This window comes from Oryzias latipes, chromosome 9 (genome assembly GCF_002234675.1).
Source record: "Oryzias latipes chromosome 9, ASM223467v1".
Lineage (NCBI taxonomy): Eukaryota > Metazoa > Chordata > Actinopteri > Beloniformes > Adrianichthyidae > Oryzias > Oryzias latipes.
The window spans coordinates 18,468,156-18,483,290 of record NC_019867.2 but is presented as its reverse complement, the minus strand read 5'-3'; the positions used below and the strand labels follow the sequence as shown (position 1 = coordinate 18,483,290).

General features: G+C 40.4%; 1 protein-coding gene across 2 annotated transcripts in view; it reads right to left on the bottom strand.

The window, feature by feature from the left end:
- Window positions 1–14,249, bottom strand: part of mfsd3 (major facilitator superfamily domain containing 3) — a 34,608-nt gene extending 20,359 nt beyond the window's left edge. Inside the window, exons 1-5 of one of the 2 annotated variants that reach the window (XM_023958587.1) lie at window positions 14,068–14,249; window positions 12,774–13,584; window positions 4,692–4,839; window positions 2,658–2,758; window positions 566–675 (exon numbers count right to left, since the gene is read on the bottom strand). In XM_023958587.1, coding sequence (XP_023814355.1) covers window positions 566–675; window positions 2,658–2,758; window positions 4,692–4,839; window positions 12,774–13,473 — 1,059 coding nt within the window. In that variant the 5' untranslated portion in view covers window positions 13,474–13,584; window positions 14,068–14,249. The remainder of the gene's footprint in view (window positions 1–565; window positions 676–2,657; window positions 2,759–4,691; window positions 4,840–12,773; window positions 13,585–14,067) is intronic. The other variant, XM_004072693.4, reaches the window with a different exon arrangement.
- Window positions 14,250–15,135: the final 886 nt, after the last annotated feature.

Genomic DNA, 15,135 nt, shown 5'->3' with positions numbered 1-15,135 from the left:
ATATACACACACAGCGCGCAGGCGAGCTAATGCTTCTGTCCTGTGTGCGCATATATCCATCATTCACTAAAAAGCAAATGCAGTAAAGTGAAAAGAATATATGCCATAGGAACATCTTGAATGAATGGACCATTGTGATCATTCCCCTTTACTGTGTATTATTCCGAGAAGGAACCCTGATACATGAGATGAAGCCTGTTGATGTTTTTGCCTCTCTTCTGTACATTAACACTCACGGCAATTTAAATGATAATTTGTCACCTTCAGAGATTGACTGAATGACATCTTAATGGCTGTGTGAACAACGATCACCTCCAGGCAAAGATGCCCCAATTACAACGGGGACAAAGGGAGTTACGCTAAAGTGGAGAAAACGAGAGAGGATGGAAAAAGTTAGAGCAGAAAAGAAAACGTTTAGAGCTCCCCTGTGCCGAGAGGACACCGATAGTGAAACCCAACAGGTGCAAGCTGGTGTGGTGATCTACATGCTGGGGATCTACACTCTCCACACAAAAAAGCAGAGTGACAAGAAATAATATTGTTGTACCACAGTAGTAACTATTACCTGAATGCTTTCCTCTGCCCTCTGAGTGCAATGCATCATGGTAGTGAAGGTGAGAGTGGTGATCAGTCCACCTAGGAAGTGTTGAACACTCATGCTCAGGACTGCCATACCTGAGTAGAGACATACATGTCGATAAAACATCATAAAACATCTCCATCCAACAACAGAGAACCAGCAGCGACACAGAAAAACTCTGTGGTGCTCTGTCGACTTACTGATCAAGTCAAAGCAGAAAGACTAAAACAGCAAGAAAAGGTAAGCTGAAGTGCCACTACCCCCCAAAACACAATGAGTTATCCTCTGAGGGGAAGTGGCAGAGCAGTGTTGGGGAGGTGGGGGTGACACAGAGGAACCACACAGCCTATCTGTCACTGCTCCCACAAACACTGAATTATTCACTCCAGCTGCCAGAGTTTTTTGCAGAATAAGACTCTTCAGTCAGCAACGCCAGTCTGGTGGAGTCACACAGACAACACCGCCGGATCAGACTGATAGAGTGGGAAGTGGAATGTTATCATGTAATATTGAACATCTGAAAGTGAATGTTTCTCTGTTTTGGAGTTTCTTCTTTCGGAAACCTTTGTTCTGGGGTTTGAGTGGAAGAGCTTCAGCTCATACTTTTGACACGTTTGATGGAAGAACAGGCATTTCTTACAGAAATGAATAATGCGGAAGTGAATCCCGTAGCTTGCAAGACGGGCTTTGCAACGCAATCTGGTGTGTCAGATGAAACTGAATGCTGTCCTGTCTGTGAATCCCCACAGCACCCTTTACTCACACTCCACAGCAGAAATACTGTGCATTTTTCTCATATACTGAACCTAAGAAGAGTTCATTAGTATCGTCTAATGCCTGCCAGTCCACAAAGTCGTAAAGACACGGTAGGTAATGGGTTTAATCAACTCTATGTCAAATTAAAAAGGTTGCCCTTCCTTAAACAGTATTGCAAAATATAAGATCTGTGGTAAATTCATTCCACAATTTTGAAAGCTTTTTGTTCCCAACAAATTTGCTTCAATGTTGATCCAAACAGACATCCTTTTGGCAAAAATAGTTTTTGATTTAAATTTATAAAATGAAGCTTTCATGTACATCTTGGCAAAAATGTGATGGTTTCTAGTAGGCCTGCACAATAAATCGTCCTTTTTTGCTAGATGTGTGCCGCCCATGTAGACTAGTTTCATTCAATTAATTAAAGGTATGTTGACTCTTATTTAAATTAAACTGTTGCAGTGAAATGGAATGGATGTTTCTGGTTGTTTTGCTATTTGTTCATGTATCGCAATATTGATAACTAATATCCCAAATATCGTGAGTTTTCCTCATATCGTGCAGCCCTAGTTTCTAGAGTCTGAATCAGTGTCAGCTGTTGTCTTTTAAACAAGTTGTCTCACTTTTTATCAAATGACCACATTGTCCATCCATCCATTTTCAGAACCGCTAAGTTCCTTTTTGGGCTGCTAGAGCTAACTCAAACTGTTGGGTGAAGCTGTTGGGTTTACCCTGAACAGCTTGCTAGTCTGCTGCAGGGCCTCACCCCCACACCCATTTAGAATTTAGAATCACCAATTTACCAAAGAAGCTTGTCTTTGGATTGTGGGAGGAAGCCAGAGTCCCCGCAGAAAATCTAAGCATTCATGGGAAAACACAAAAACTCCACATAGAAACATCCCAGCCTGGATTTTAACCAGGGTCTTGTCACTGTGAGGCAAGAAGGCTAACCACTGCACCAGCATGCACCCATCCCACTGTTGTACTATTGGTTTTTAAGAAAAGTGCAATTTGTTTAAAAAATAAACTTTGCCTAATTTTGAACACTAACATTTGCTATAGTTTTTGTTGGACTAAGCCTCAAAGCTCTAGTGGTTTTTAGAGCAGGATGGGGAAAGCCTTTAGTTTTAGGAGATTTCATGTAACCAATAAAAAAATAGTTTAAACTGTTGGCCTCACATGTCTGTTCTGTCCATCAATATTTACCTGATTTTCTTCTTCTTCTTTCAGTAAAATGTTTCCTGTGTGAGCTACCAATAAGATTTGCTCCAAAAAATAACATAAATATTCAGGTTACGGACATCTTTGGATCCTTTCTGACCTTTCATGAGTGGTGATGGCTCTAGCACGGTGAGTAGAGAGCTTTGGAAGACCATGCTGATGGTTCGCAGCACAAACACACGTCGCATCAGAGCCCCAATGCTGGAGGGGGGGGGGGGGGGGGGAAGAGAGACCAGCAAACAAGGTAAGTATCAGATATTATTTCAATGATGTGTGATGACAAACTCCTGGGTGACACTGCAGCATTTGAAAGAACACACAGGGACGTGCACCAACATTTAAACGTGCATATTCATTAGTAAACAAGTCACCAGAGACTAATTGATTCGCTGTCAGAACAAGAATATCATCCCCCTGTGGGTTCGGTTAGTGACGTAATCAATAACCTAAGGAGAACCCCAGCATGAAGACGATAATTAATGACTATTAACATACATCCAAACACACATCCACACATGCTTGTGCTGACACTATTGTGTGACAACAGGGATTAACAATGCCAATCACTCAGAGGATACCTGCCACTCAAGAGACTGTGTGTTTGTTTATGCCTTTTTGCATGTAATTATTTATGTGTAAAAAAGGTTGTGAGGGAGAAGACGCCTGCCACAAGATTTATAATTTAACAGACTTTTAATGACCAACATCAACTTACCTGCATTTTAATCGGACTCTACACTAAACTTTTTTTTTTTTGTTAAATCGTTTGTGCTTACACTTCCATCCGCCTCTTCTCTTGACTTCTGGCTTCTCCTTACCTGCCTGACTGGAAAACCAACCCAGCACCATTCACATGCTAAAGACATTCTTCTCTTTGCTGCTCCTTAACCTTCCTTCTCAATGATGGTCTTTCATAACACACACTCTCAAGAGATGCTGAGGTTTGTGTGTGTGTGTGTGTGTGTGTGTGAGAAAGAAAAACCTGCCTGGCTGCCACCTCACATGGGCCAAGCCCAGATAAGAATGGCTACGTTCTCAGGTTGCCAATGGTCGTCCTAAAGGGGTCACTCGCTGACCAGTCAGCCGTTTCTGATGGTGGAGAGGATAGACCTTCCAACAGAGCTTTTAGAGGTGGGACAACAGCCTACTGGACAGCCGTTCCTCTGTGCATAAATGTGTGAGTGTCAAAAAACAGTAAAGAACCAAAGGGATTGTTTTGGCCTAGAAGGTTTGTAAATATGGCATTTTGTCTTGCAATATTTTAGATTTAGGTGTACTTTTGTGCATGCATCATTATATTTCTGTCTTTAATAGATTTGTTTTCGATAACACAGAGCCATACTTGCATCGTGCTGTTTAAAGACCCACTTAAAAAAAAAAATGTTTTTGGTGTTTTCATTTTTCCTTATGATGACATATATAAGGAAACTTGAGCTTTAAATAGCCTTTCTAGATATTTCTTTATTCAGGTTGTTGTGAATCAGGAGCAGATGAAAAATGCTGTTTGAAAAAGTGCTCATTTGTGACGTAGAAAATATGCTGGGTGGGCCACAAAATCCATGTGCTGCTCTGAAACGGGGAGGGAAGGGGGGCGGGGTTGCTTTGCACTAAGAGTCCCGACCACAACTCAGAGGTGAATTTGTAATGAACTCCTGCTGCTCTGCAGAAACTATTTCCATTGACTGACTTTCATATAGACGTTCAAAATTTCTGAGCAAAGTTTGAATGAACTAAAAGTGTAGGACTTCAATAATTTTTGCCACTAGTTGCTTAGCCACGCCCTCGTAATTCCTGACCAATGAGTGAAGAGATCTTTTTTTCGCAGTCTGAATACATCCTAAAAGACCCCTGGGAATGCTTTTAATACAGATCAAAAGATGATTGGAGTCGATCTTAAATAAATCACATCCTGGACAGACAACCAAACATGCCGGACAGGACAAGACCATGCATATATAATCCTACACTCAGTTTTTTTGTCCCCAAACCAACAGTCCTAGGAGGTAAAAGCAAACTTAGGCATTATTAAGCTACGGCTCCAAATGTCCACAGATAATTGCCCTCTTTTTTTAATCACATTTTGACCCTTTTTCAAAATGTATCTGTTGGTTTATTAGTTTTGCATCAAGACTACCTGAACTGTGCAAGAAGTAGACCTCCCAGAGAAGACCCACAGATGGAGAAGCCCATTGAGATCACCCCATTCCAGAAGCCAAGCTCTCTTGCCGTCATGTGATGATCCAGCAGGAAGAGAGGAAACATGGTAACTGCTCCCTGCTCACCTGCAACATGGGACAAAGAAGGAAAAAACAACAGAAAAAGGTAAGAAAAACAGTTTTTAAAGTAAACAAACGATAAAATAAAAATAGGACAAGACAAATGTGATTACATCTTCTGCTAAAATTTGAATCCCATTTTGTAAAGTAAAATAAACAAAAGTGCTTTATGCCAATGACTTAAAAAATCTACTTTTAAACCTTCAAAATATCAGATCATTCCTGAATACATATCTATTATCGTGACAAAGAAGTATGACGAGGAAGTTTAGCAGGAGCCCCTAAAAACCTGCTTCCCTGAGATGACGACGGCACCATCAGACAGAGCAAACTCTCCGGCACACCTTGGCCTATTCCCGTTAAGTGTCAATAATAGATGCTTGACAAGCAAAAGAACCCTCTCAATCACTTTTATCAGACAGGGGCTTGGCACTTTTCCTAAAGCACAAAAACGAAGACACGACGGAAAACAGAAAACTTCCACGGATGAAACAGACCTCACAAAGGCGTTTCGGTAAAAACTGAAGTTTCTGTCAGGCAGGGAGACTTTCTCTGAGCGGTGTGGAGTGTTCTGCTGAACATTACAGTAAAACATTCACCGCATTCAGTGGCGCCGACTACACGGTATTATTATATTAATGGAGACCGACTTCAAAAAGATAGTGGGACTGAGGAGCCGGGTGAGTGACAGCTCGGCTCCCAGACTGCTGTCAAAGACGACACAACACAGCAGACGAGTCACACACTCAGCCAGCCAGGAGACAAACAAAAATAGAAGTGGAGGGTAAAAAGACAGATGAAACAGAGTGAGGAAGAAAAAACCATAAGAGAAAGCAGAGAAGCTCCCAGTGATGGGAAGAGCAGCGGCAGAATTAGATTGTCACTGCTGTAACAGTGGTGTGACAACCTTGCAGAAAAGTGGAGGACATGTGGGTTTTCTGCGCTGCAAACATTTGTCCCTCACTTCTGCCGCTCGTGTTTCACTGCTGGAGAAGATCAGATGCCAAACATAAACAGGACTGACTGTGTGTCATATAAACTAATTTAGCCAAACATAAAGATCTCTGGCTGCTGGGAGACAAATGTGCTATGCTTCATCTTTTAATAAAATACGAGAAAAAAACGCAAGGGAGTCACAAACTGACACCACTGCTAACAACAAAGGTCTTTCTCGTCATAATCGTAAATGCATCATACAGTTTATGCGCTAAAGCTGTCACCTCATTTTAACCTTCAAGGAGAGGCACTACTATCATTCATATAAGATATTATTACACCTAAAACAGATGCAGCTAATGCACAAAACTGAACTAATGACTTTGTTAATTATTTCTAATTTCAATAATTTAACAAGAAGTTAACATGTCTTTCCTGGCTTTCCTGTCATGTGTGCTAGCAAAATACAGAATATTTTCCAACTTTTGATACGAAAAATCTAGAAATTGAAAATAAACAAAACCACAAATTGTTTCCCAAATGACCTCATTTGCCAAGGTGGGTTTGGGGGCTCATCAGCACATGTAGCAGTATGGAAGATTATTTCTACTGTCTACAAAGGAGAACAAATCTATTCTGTCTGTGATAATGTTTCCCTGAATTGAGATTGCCCAGTGGCTATTTCTTTAACTTCCAGACTGAAGCCCATTTAAAATGTAATTGCAGAAAGGTTAGGTCACCAGGTAATCACTGGGAGACTTGTTACACAAGCAAAGCATTGCTTATTTACTCTAGTGTTAAAGACCCACTTTAAAAAAAAATCAAGTTTTTGGTGTGTTTAAAGTCCCCTTATGACAATTTTTTTAATAAACGTTCTCAGTGGCGTTTTAATGCTGATTATGAAGTTAAGTTGTAAACCAAAATCCCACAACCTAAATGTCTTAAAATGTTTATCTGAAGCCTCTGCGCTGAGCTGAGTAGTCCCCCCCTATATGATGATGATAGCATGAGTGAAGAGCTTAACACAAGTGGGGGGCACAAAAGACACACACTGACAGTGTCTATTAACTAAGTTCATCTTTGCCGATAAAGAAACTGAGAAAAGTGACATATTTTTGGTTCCAAATCAACACTTTGAAAAACATTCACAAGGACAAAAACAAGTGTGTGCACCAAACCCTGCCCTTTAATTATAATTACATTGTAATCTTTCTACATTGCTGCAGCAAGCAGCACTTGTGGTGGCTCAGAATGGATTTGATGCTAGCACATGCAGATTGTTGAATTCACTTGAACAGCAAATGAAATTAAATGCCATAAAGAAAGCCAATAGTCACACGTAATTTTCCAAATATGTGCAGAGCCAGAGGTAGGGTTAAGTTTAGGACTTTAAGTTTAGTTTAAAATACGTGTGGCAAACGACAAAATCCAGCCTTGGACGCACTTAAAATAAGTGCGGGGAACGCAGCAGTGTACCATCTTCTCTTCTCCCCACCTGAGCTTGTGCACACTGGGAGGGGCAGATCAGGCAGCTTGCGCAACGCGCTACTGGGCTTTAGTGACATCACAACGGCTCATTCATTCAAACCAAGCGTCTTTTGCTACAGTTTGAAATACTCAGAAATGCAAAAATGAAAGGATTTTTATTAGTTTGGGTTGTTTAATTCTTTTTTTTAAAGAAAAAATTCACACATACCTAAAATGAATGTCATAGTGGCATTTTAATCTATTTCTTTGCCATAGTTAATAAATATCTTTTTATTTAAAAGAAAATCTGCATGTGGTAGCTGCACTAAATGAAATCTCCAGGCAGTTGTTTGTAAACCCAATTTGTTATTGATCAGAGTTGATGACTAACCATTAAACAATTTAGGAAATACTGAGAGCATTTTTATCTGTCTTGTCATTTTGTGTTGTTGCCTGCACTGTGAAAAAGAAAAAAAGAACAGATGTTTCAGTCTTCAGACTTCTTCATTAACTTGATCTATTTAGTCTAATATTTTTAATTTAAGTGACCAGAATCTGGGCTGCGCAGTGTTTAGCGCTATTGTCTCACAGCAAGGAAGTCCTCGGTTCAAGTCTCAGCTGGGGGACCTGAAACAGAACACCAATGTGTCATGGTTTGGGATTTTTGCCTAGTTTTTATTCCGTCATTATTTGAGTTCTGTTTCCTGTTTTATTTTGTAGGTTTCATGTATGCATTAGTTTTGAGTTTTACTTCCCTGGTCCCAATCTCTCCTGATCATTTTCACCTGTGTCTTGTCAGTTCTGTTTATATTTAAGTCTTGTCTCTGTCTTCCTCTTGTGCTGGTCCAAACCGTCTGATTCCTCATCTACCTAGTTACCACGGAGTTGGTTTTGTTTGTTTTTCCCTGCTCAGCAGCGTTTATGTTTGTAGAATTAAAACCCCCTTTACTTGGAACCACCTGCCTCCCGTCTCTGCATTTTGGGTCCTTCGTCAACCTCCCCCACCTGACACAATGGGGGGAACCTTTCTGTGTGGAGTTTGCATGTTCTCTTGCATGTGCATGCGTGGGTTTTCTCCAGGGACTCTGGCTTCCTCCCACCATCCAAAAACATGCTTCATAGGTTTAACTGGTAACTCTAACGTTTCCATAGGTGTGAATGTGAGTGTGGCCCTGGCGACCTGTCCAGGATGTCTCCTGCCTTCGACCACCAGTGGCTGGGATAGGCTCTGGCAGCCCCATGACCCCGAAAGGGAAAAAACAGGTTTAGAAGATGAATTAATGAATAAATGACCAGAATCCACCAGATGGTTAAAGAAATAGACAGTATGACTGAGGAAAACAAAATGAGTATAGATATAAGAATAAAGTGAGGAAGATGCAAATGTAGAAGTTATGACAATCAAGTACTGCACACAACATCAAATGGAACTTATTAGGAGACATGCAGTCACCAAACCAAAAACAACTTAATTTCTATATATTATAAAAAAAAAAAGATGAATTTGATTTTCCTCTCCCCTTCTGCTATCATCCATGCATTTTCTAAACCTGCGTTATCTTACCTTTCGGGGTCATGGGGTGCCAGAGCCCAACTTGGCTACTGTTGGGCGAAGGTGGGGTAGACCCTGGGCAGGTCGCCAGCCCATCGCAAGGTTACACAATCACACACCCATACACACTCACAGTCACACCTGGAGACAATTTAGAGTAATCGATCAACCTGTGAAGCATGTTTTTGTACCCACGTGTGCACAAGGAGAACATGCAAACTCCACACAGGGAGGTCCCAGCTGGGAGGTGAACCAGGACCTTCTAGTTGGAATGCAGTGTGCCACAGTGCATAGCCCTTCCCTTCTGCTACCTTTTATGTAAAGTCAAACAACGTCCCTACACACCTATGTTCAGCAGATGGTAAAACATCGACGGACATTTGCACAAACGTCTCGATCCTCTCAGCTACATGCTTAGCACAGTGGTCTGGAGCGAGCAACTGGAGAAATCATTACAGCGCCACAGCAGAATGCTGTGTCACAATAGACCTTTGCACCAAAGGGGGGTTTTAATGTATTTCCATGCACCTATTAGAGTCAGGAAATGAAAGGCAGTAGACGCCCAGCATTAGTGAAACTTATTATATTTTCTACTAAGCTGTAGATTTGAAGTGCTACTTGAAAGCGTAAATCATTCCAAGGTGGTGTGACTTGTGTGTACGTGTGTGCAGCAGGAGGATAGCAGAAGCACAGAGTGAGATGGCAGAAGGACAAGCTTAAGAAAAAGGTGAGAGGTCAACGAGGACAGTGAGGTGAAAGCCTGACATTGTGGCTTAAACAAAAGAGCTGACAGAGCAGCAGAGATCACTGAGGACACAGTCAGCCTTCAGAATGACATAATCACTTTGCACAATAGATGAATGCAGACTAATATATATCTAATGTTTGAGCAGGGCTCAATACATCCATGCATTTGTGATCATTAGGTATGCATTAAGATATTTACGTATACACATTTTTAAATTAACCAACTTTTCCTAGGGAAATATGATGAATTTATGCAGCTTTGCATTGTCCAGTGCATTTAAAGCTTGTATGGAAAGTCGTGATTCCAGACTGATGCTGACCAACCCAAATAGATTCTTTAGGGCCTTTTTCTGGTCTCCTCAAATGTCAACAAGGTATTTTTTTAAAGGAAAATAATGAAACTTTAGCATCCAACTTTTTAACACAATTTATGCAACTAGCCAATGCTTAAAAACATTTTCAAGAACAAAGGTATATAATATATAACTTATTATATAATTTATAATTTATGCGTGAATAAAAAATGTTTAAGTAAAGATTTATAACTTAATCACTTGTGAATAAAAAGATTTAAAAATTAATTTCAATACTCCTGTTTTTTCCCTTAATATCACTTTTAGGACACCAAGTGATTCAGTACATTCATCTCATCTTTCCAACATCTTCTTGTCAAACTGCTGAATAAAATAAATGCAGTCCTGACAGAAATATCTTCTTGTTATAAATAATTCCTATTAATTTCCCTCCACCTGTTAAGTTCCATAAACTGGAACCATTTATGATGTAGTACTGTTTCATTTAACAAGCAGATTTGTACACATTTTAGGTACTTACAAGGTAAGTTTTTTTGTTTTTTTCAATGCACTCAATCTCTTGGATCTTTACTCTTCTTTAAAATAGCACATTTAGTAGATAATTGGGATTTATTTGACCTTTGCATGTTCTCTGATGCAGATTTCACTTAGATTTAACCCATAAAAACCCTGAAAAACATCCCAAATGTGTTCTGTGGTCCACTTGGTCTGTGGCATATCCCAGATAATTTTCCTTTAAGAAAAAATGGATCTGGGTTCTGGGTTAAAATTAAATTTTAAGTTACATTTTTTTAATAAATACCTTAAATTTGTCAAATTCATCCAGGAGTCACCATGGTTTAACCATCCATAAACACTAACCTGCTCCATGGCTTTCTTGTCTTATAACAGTAAAGAGTAATTTTCTAGAGGTGAGGTAAATTCAACTGTCATTCACTAAAATATGGCAAAACTAATATTTTTTTATTGGACCATTTTTAAAAACACACATACAAGAATGTGGTAAGATATTCACACAAATATTATAGCAGGTAACCTTTTCCATGATAATGAAACCATCAATATAACCTCCGTTGTTTGCATCCTTTTCCTTTTTTTCCATTTCTCCTGCCTCCTTCCCACCCCTCCCTTCATCGGCCTCAGATGGCACACGGGTCACGGTGGGTGAAGCTCTGCTCGGAGTGCATTGGGGATAGAGGAGACGGTGCATTTGTGTGAGTGGGAAAAATGGGGGGTTCAGACGGCAGATTACCAGTCTCACACTAACGTAGCTCTGAAACAAAAACAATACTGTCTCACACAGACAGTTATGCTGGCATATTAAGGCCCAATCTAAAATATGAGACGACCGTTGCTCCTTTTTTTTCTGCAAAGGTAGAAAATACTACAATACTGCAATTACTACAACAGCAAATGCTAACAAGTGATATAACTGTTAAATCGTGCCATTCAGAGTAATTATTGTTGTAATTGTGAGCATTAGCCAATAGGGACGTTTATATATGTGTGTGTGTATGTGTGTCAGAGAGAGTGTTTGTTGGAGGGGGGGGGCTCCCTAGACAGATTAGAGGGTCCAGCCAGCCTTCATATTTAGTCTAGTAGTGTCGTCTGCCGGATTTTATCCGATTACTGAGCCACCCTTTACACTCTCTCAAAAACACAAGCTCACCAACAAACAGTTAAAAAAACAAAACAAAAGGCGTGCACATAGATGCACAAGCAAAGGCTGTGCAAATGCGAGGAGACAATTATATTCCCACCACCCACATACAGATATCCACGTAAACGCACATCAGCAGGATACGCCGTCTTCCATTTCAGCTTCAGAATGACACAGACACAAAGACGCTCTAATCCTTACATAATCCCCTTCTGCTGCCAAACACCAAACTCTGGACATATCAACTCTCACTCCCACACATACAGGACTGACTATTCTAAACCTAGTTAACCTGCTCTTTAGATCTGGAATGCATTCAAACTGAATGCATAGACTTATTATGGCCGAATCTGGACTTTTAATTTAAAAAAAAAAAGTGAAATGATGTTACATTATACATTTTAAAACGAGTAATTATCACGAGTTTTTCAATTTAAACACTGACCCTGCTTGATAACACAACAACAACCAAAAAACTTCATTTAGACAATATCTTCCCCTCAAACCTCAACTTTGTCTAAAAAATTCCCTTTAGTCTTTGCAGAAACACCAACAGAGACATCTAGTGGTGAACTCCGGCCAACACAGGATTAAAATATGGCAGAATGAAAGGCAATTCTAAAGAATCTCTGGTATTTCATTCTAGCCTCCAAACATTACAAATACTAACAAATGCGTGGATGAATAGAACATATTTCAATTTCCTTGACTGCTATAACAAATTAGCGATACGATTTCAGTTTGCATATGCAAATGGAAATGAATGCATGATGACACATTTCATGAGACAGCTGTATGAATAAACCATTTTTTTTTAAACCTTTCTGCACATCTTTGACTCTGGAATCTGCTAGTCAGAACATCTAAAGTTCTATTTTTAATTTAAACGTGTTTCTTGGACATTGTATATTTGAGGACTTCTGTCATCGTAACGAGCAATCACTTTTTACTACATCTAAAACCTATCCAATGCTGGGACTTTAAAGTGCACATTTTTGAAAATAATTTTAGTTTCATTTAAAAATGATTTTACCTGTTATATGTATAAAACACACAGCTGCTTTTTTTTGCATTTGTAAAACTTTAACTGAAAAAACAAATAAGATGACAAAAGAACAGCTAAAGACCTAAAGAAAAGTAGTCACGCCTTTATTGTAAAAAGTTAATAAAAATTGCATAAACAATGCACCTAGTACTCAAAAGTTTATTTTTAATCGCAATCTCAAAAGTGTGTGAAAGGTTTGTGCGTATGGTTTGGACCTACCTAGTTTGTAGGTGAGCACATACAGGACTGTCCACGGTGTCCCAGGAACCGCCAGCAGTTTCCTCCAAATCCTCCATGGCCTCAAGGCTTCACCTCCTTGCCCTCCTCTCTTGGTGCCATCCGCCTGCTGGCCCCGAACCGTCTCATGGTCCAGAACTGGGGTCCCCCACACAAACAGGGCCATCCCTGAGTATACAAACGTCAGCAGCACAAACATCCAGCTCCATCCAGCCACATCGATCACAGCCAGTAGTCCGCCTCCTGCGAACACTGACCCAGCTTTATAGCCTACAACTTGCGCTGTATTACCCAACCCCAACTCCCCACGTCCTTTCAGCAGCCCCACAGCAGCTCCGTCTACAGCAATGTCCTGAACAGACGCTAGGGTGTTCATTGCCAAAAGGGTTCCAGCTACCCCCCAGATATGTGCCTCTGGGGCCAGAGCAGCACTGCTGAGGCATGTCAGAGCAAGGCCACACACCGTCGCCACCACCCACCGACGCTTGGTGCCGACCCGGTCCACCAAAGGGGCCCACAGTACCTTGAGTACCCAAGGAAAGTAGAGGATCTTGGTGAACCCTATGCGGGTAAGGGAGTGACCAGCTCCACGCAGATAGAGAGGAAGCAGAGAGGACTGGAGACCATAGGGGATGCCCTGGACGAAATACAGCAGTCCAAGGAAGACCAGTTTGTCATTCATGATCTAGATCCAGAAAAGGTTGACTTAAGCAGCCACTGGGAGGTTCCATGGGTCAGGTCGCTGGCATTATTATGGACTGAAAAAGGAAATTGAAGATACAGATGGGCTGACCTGAAATACAAAAAGAAATAAAAAAGGTAAAGACGTTTTATTTTGTGGCGCCAACTTTGATCCTGGGGTTATGCAGTACTGAGAGGCTAGAATGTGACAGCTGATTCAGGGGAGCAGCCTTAAAAGGTTGGGTTCTCGCTGCAGTTTTTACTGCTTCACCAGCTCAGTTACGACCAAGCACCTCCTCTACTTCTGGCGACCGACAGGCCGGCGTACAGACACCCTTCACGGGCTCAGTAATAACACAATTTAAGGTATTTCTCAAAGAGAGTTAACATTTCAAACACGACTTTCTTCATTTTGGTTTGCAGGTAACGATTGACAGAGTCAGGGTTACATAGCGGGTTAGCTCAGACTCGTGCTAAGTGGAGTTAATAACTAGCTAAACACGTTTACTCAGTACGTCGTTCATGACATGTGTTGTCGCAGAAGTGAATTATGTTGCTATAGGTTTTAACCCGGTGTCAAACATAAAACACGTACAGAGGAGGACGTTACTTCGGTCAGCTTTAGCTCACAGCACCGGGTCCTTCGCTTGTTTACAGATTGGGGCTGTATGAGAGTTGAAGTTGCCAGGTTCTGTGACAGCAATCCCTCCTTTGAGAGGAATAAACCGGGGGAGCTCTCGTGAAACCCTTTTTTCTTCTTCCTTAAAAAAAATTAAAGCAGCTGCTTGAATCTGGGACAACAGCGCCATCTTCTGTAGTAAACGAATAGTTACCCATTTCTTTTGTTTTTTATTTATTAAAGTTTATTTCTAACATCTAAATGATAACGTTTAGTCAACATGATAGTAATAACAATAATAGTAATAATCATAATAATATAAACACAAATGAAAATGGAAAGGGAGGAGGCAGACGCTTGGCTTATTAAAGCCTGCCCCTTAAAAAATAATTCAAGAAGAAGAATCAAATAAAATTAAATCTATGGACACATTTTCAGCATACCAACACTGTGTAATTATAGTTTAACAGTCATAGTCATGTTTATTGTTTTAAAGACCCACTCCATTAAAAAAATTGAGTTTTTCTGTTTAGCATGTTCTTGTGGCAGTTTACTGATGATGGAAAACAAGTCTCAAGAACATTAAGTTCAATATTGTATTTCTGAGTATTTCTTTATTTAAATTGTTGTAAATCAGGAGAAGACAAAAAATAAAAAATAAATTATATAATCTTTATAAAAAAATGTTTTTTTTGTATGATTTTTTTTTTGTATTTGTGACAGAAAATATGCTGGGCGGGCCACAAGCTCCGTGCTTTGCGCCTATCTGAGATGCATCCACCTGTAGGCGACTAGATCCATGTAGGTCTTTGTTTACCTTGTCTGAGCTGACACCTGGCTCAAAATTGTACCTTCATAGCTCCAACATTGCTCATCATTTTTGTTGCACAGGTAATGTTAGGTAGGGGATGTGAGGGGCAGTAAAGCAGCGGTAGAGTGTGCAAATAGAGAGCTCTCAGCAGTAACGGGGAATGGGACAGGGGCGGGGTTGCTCTGTGCCAATAGTCCCGCCCACAACTCAGAAACAAATTTCTAATCAACTGA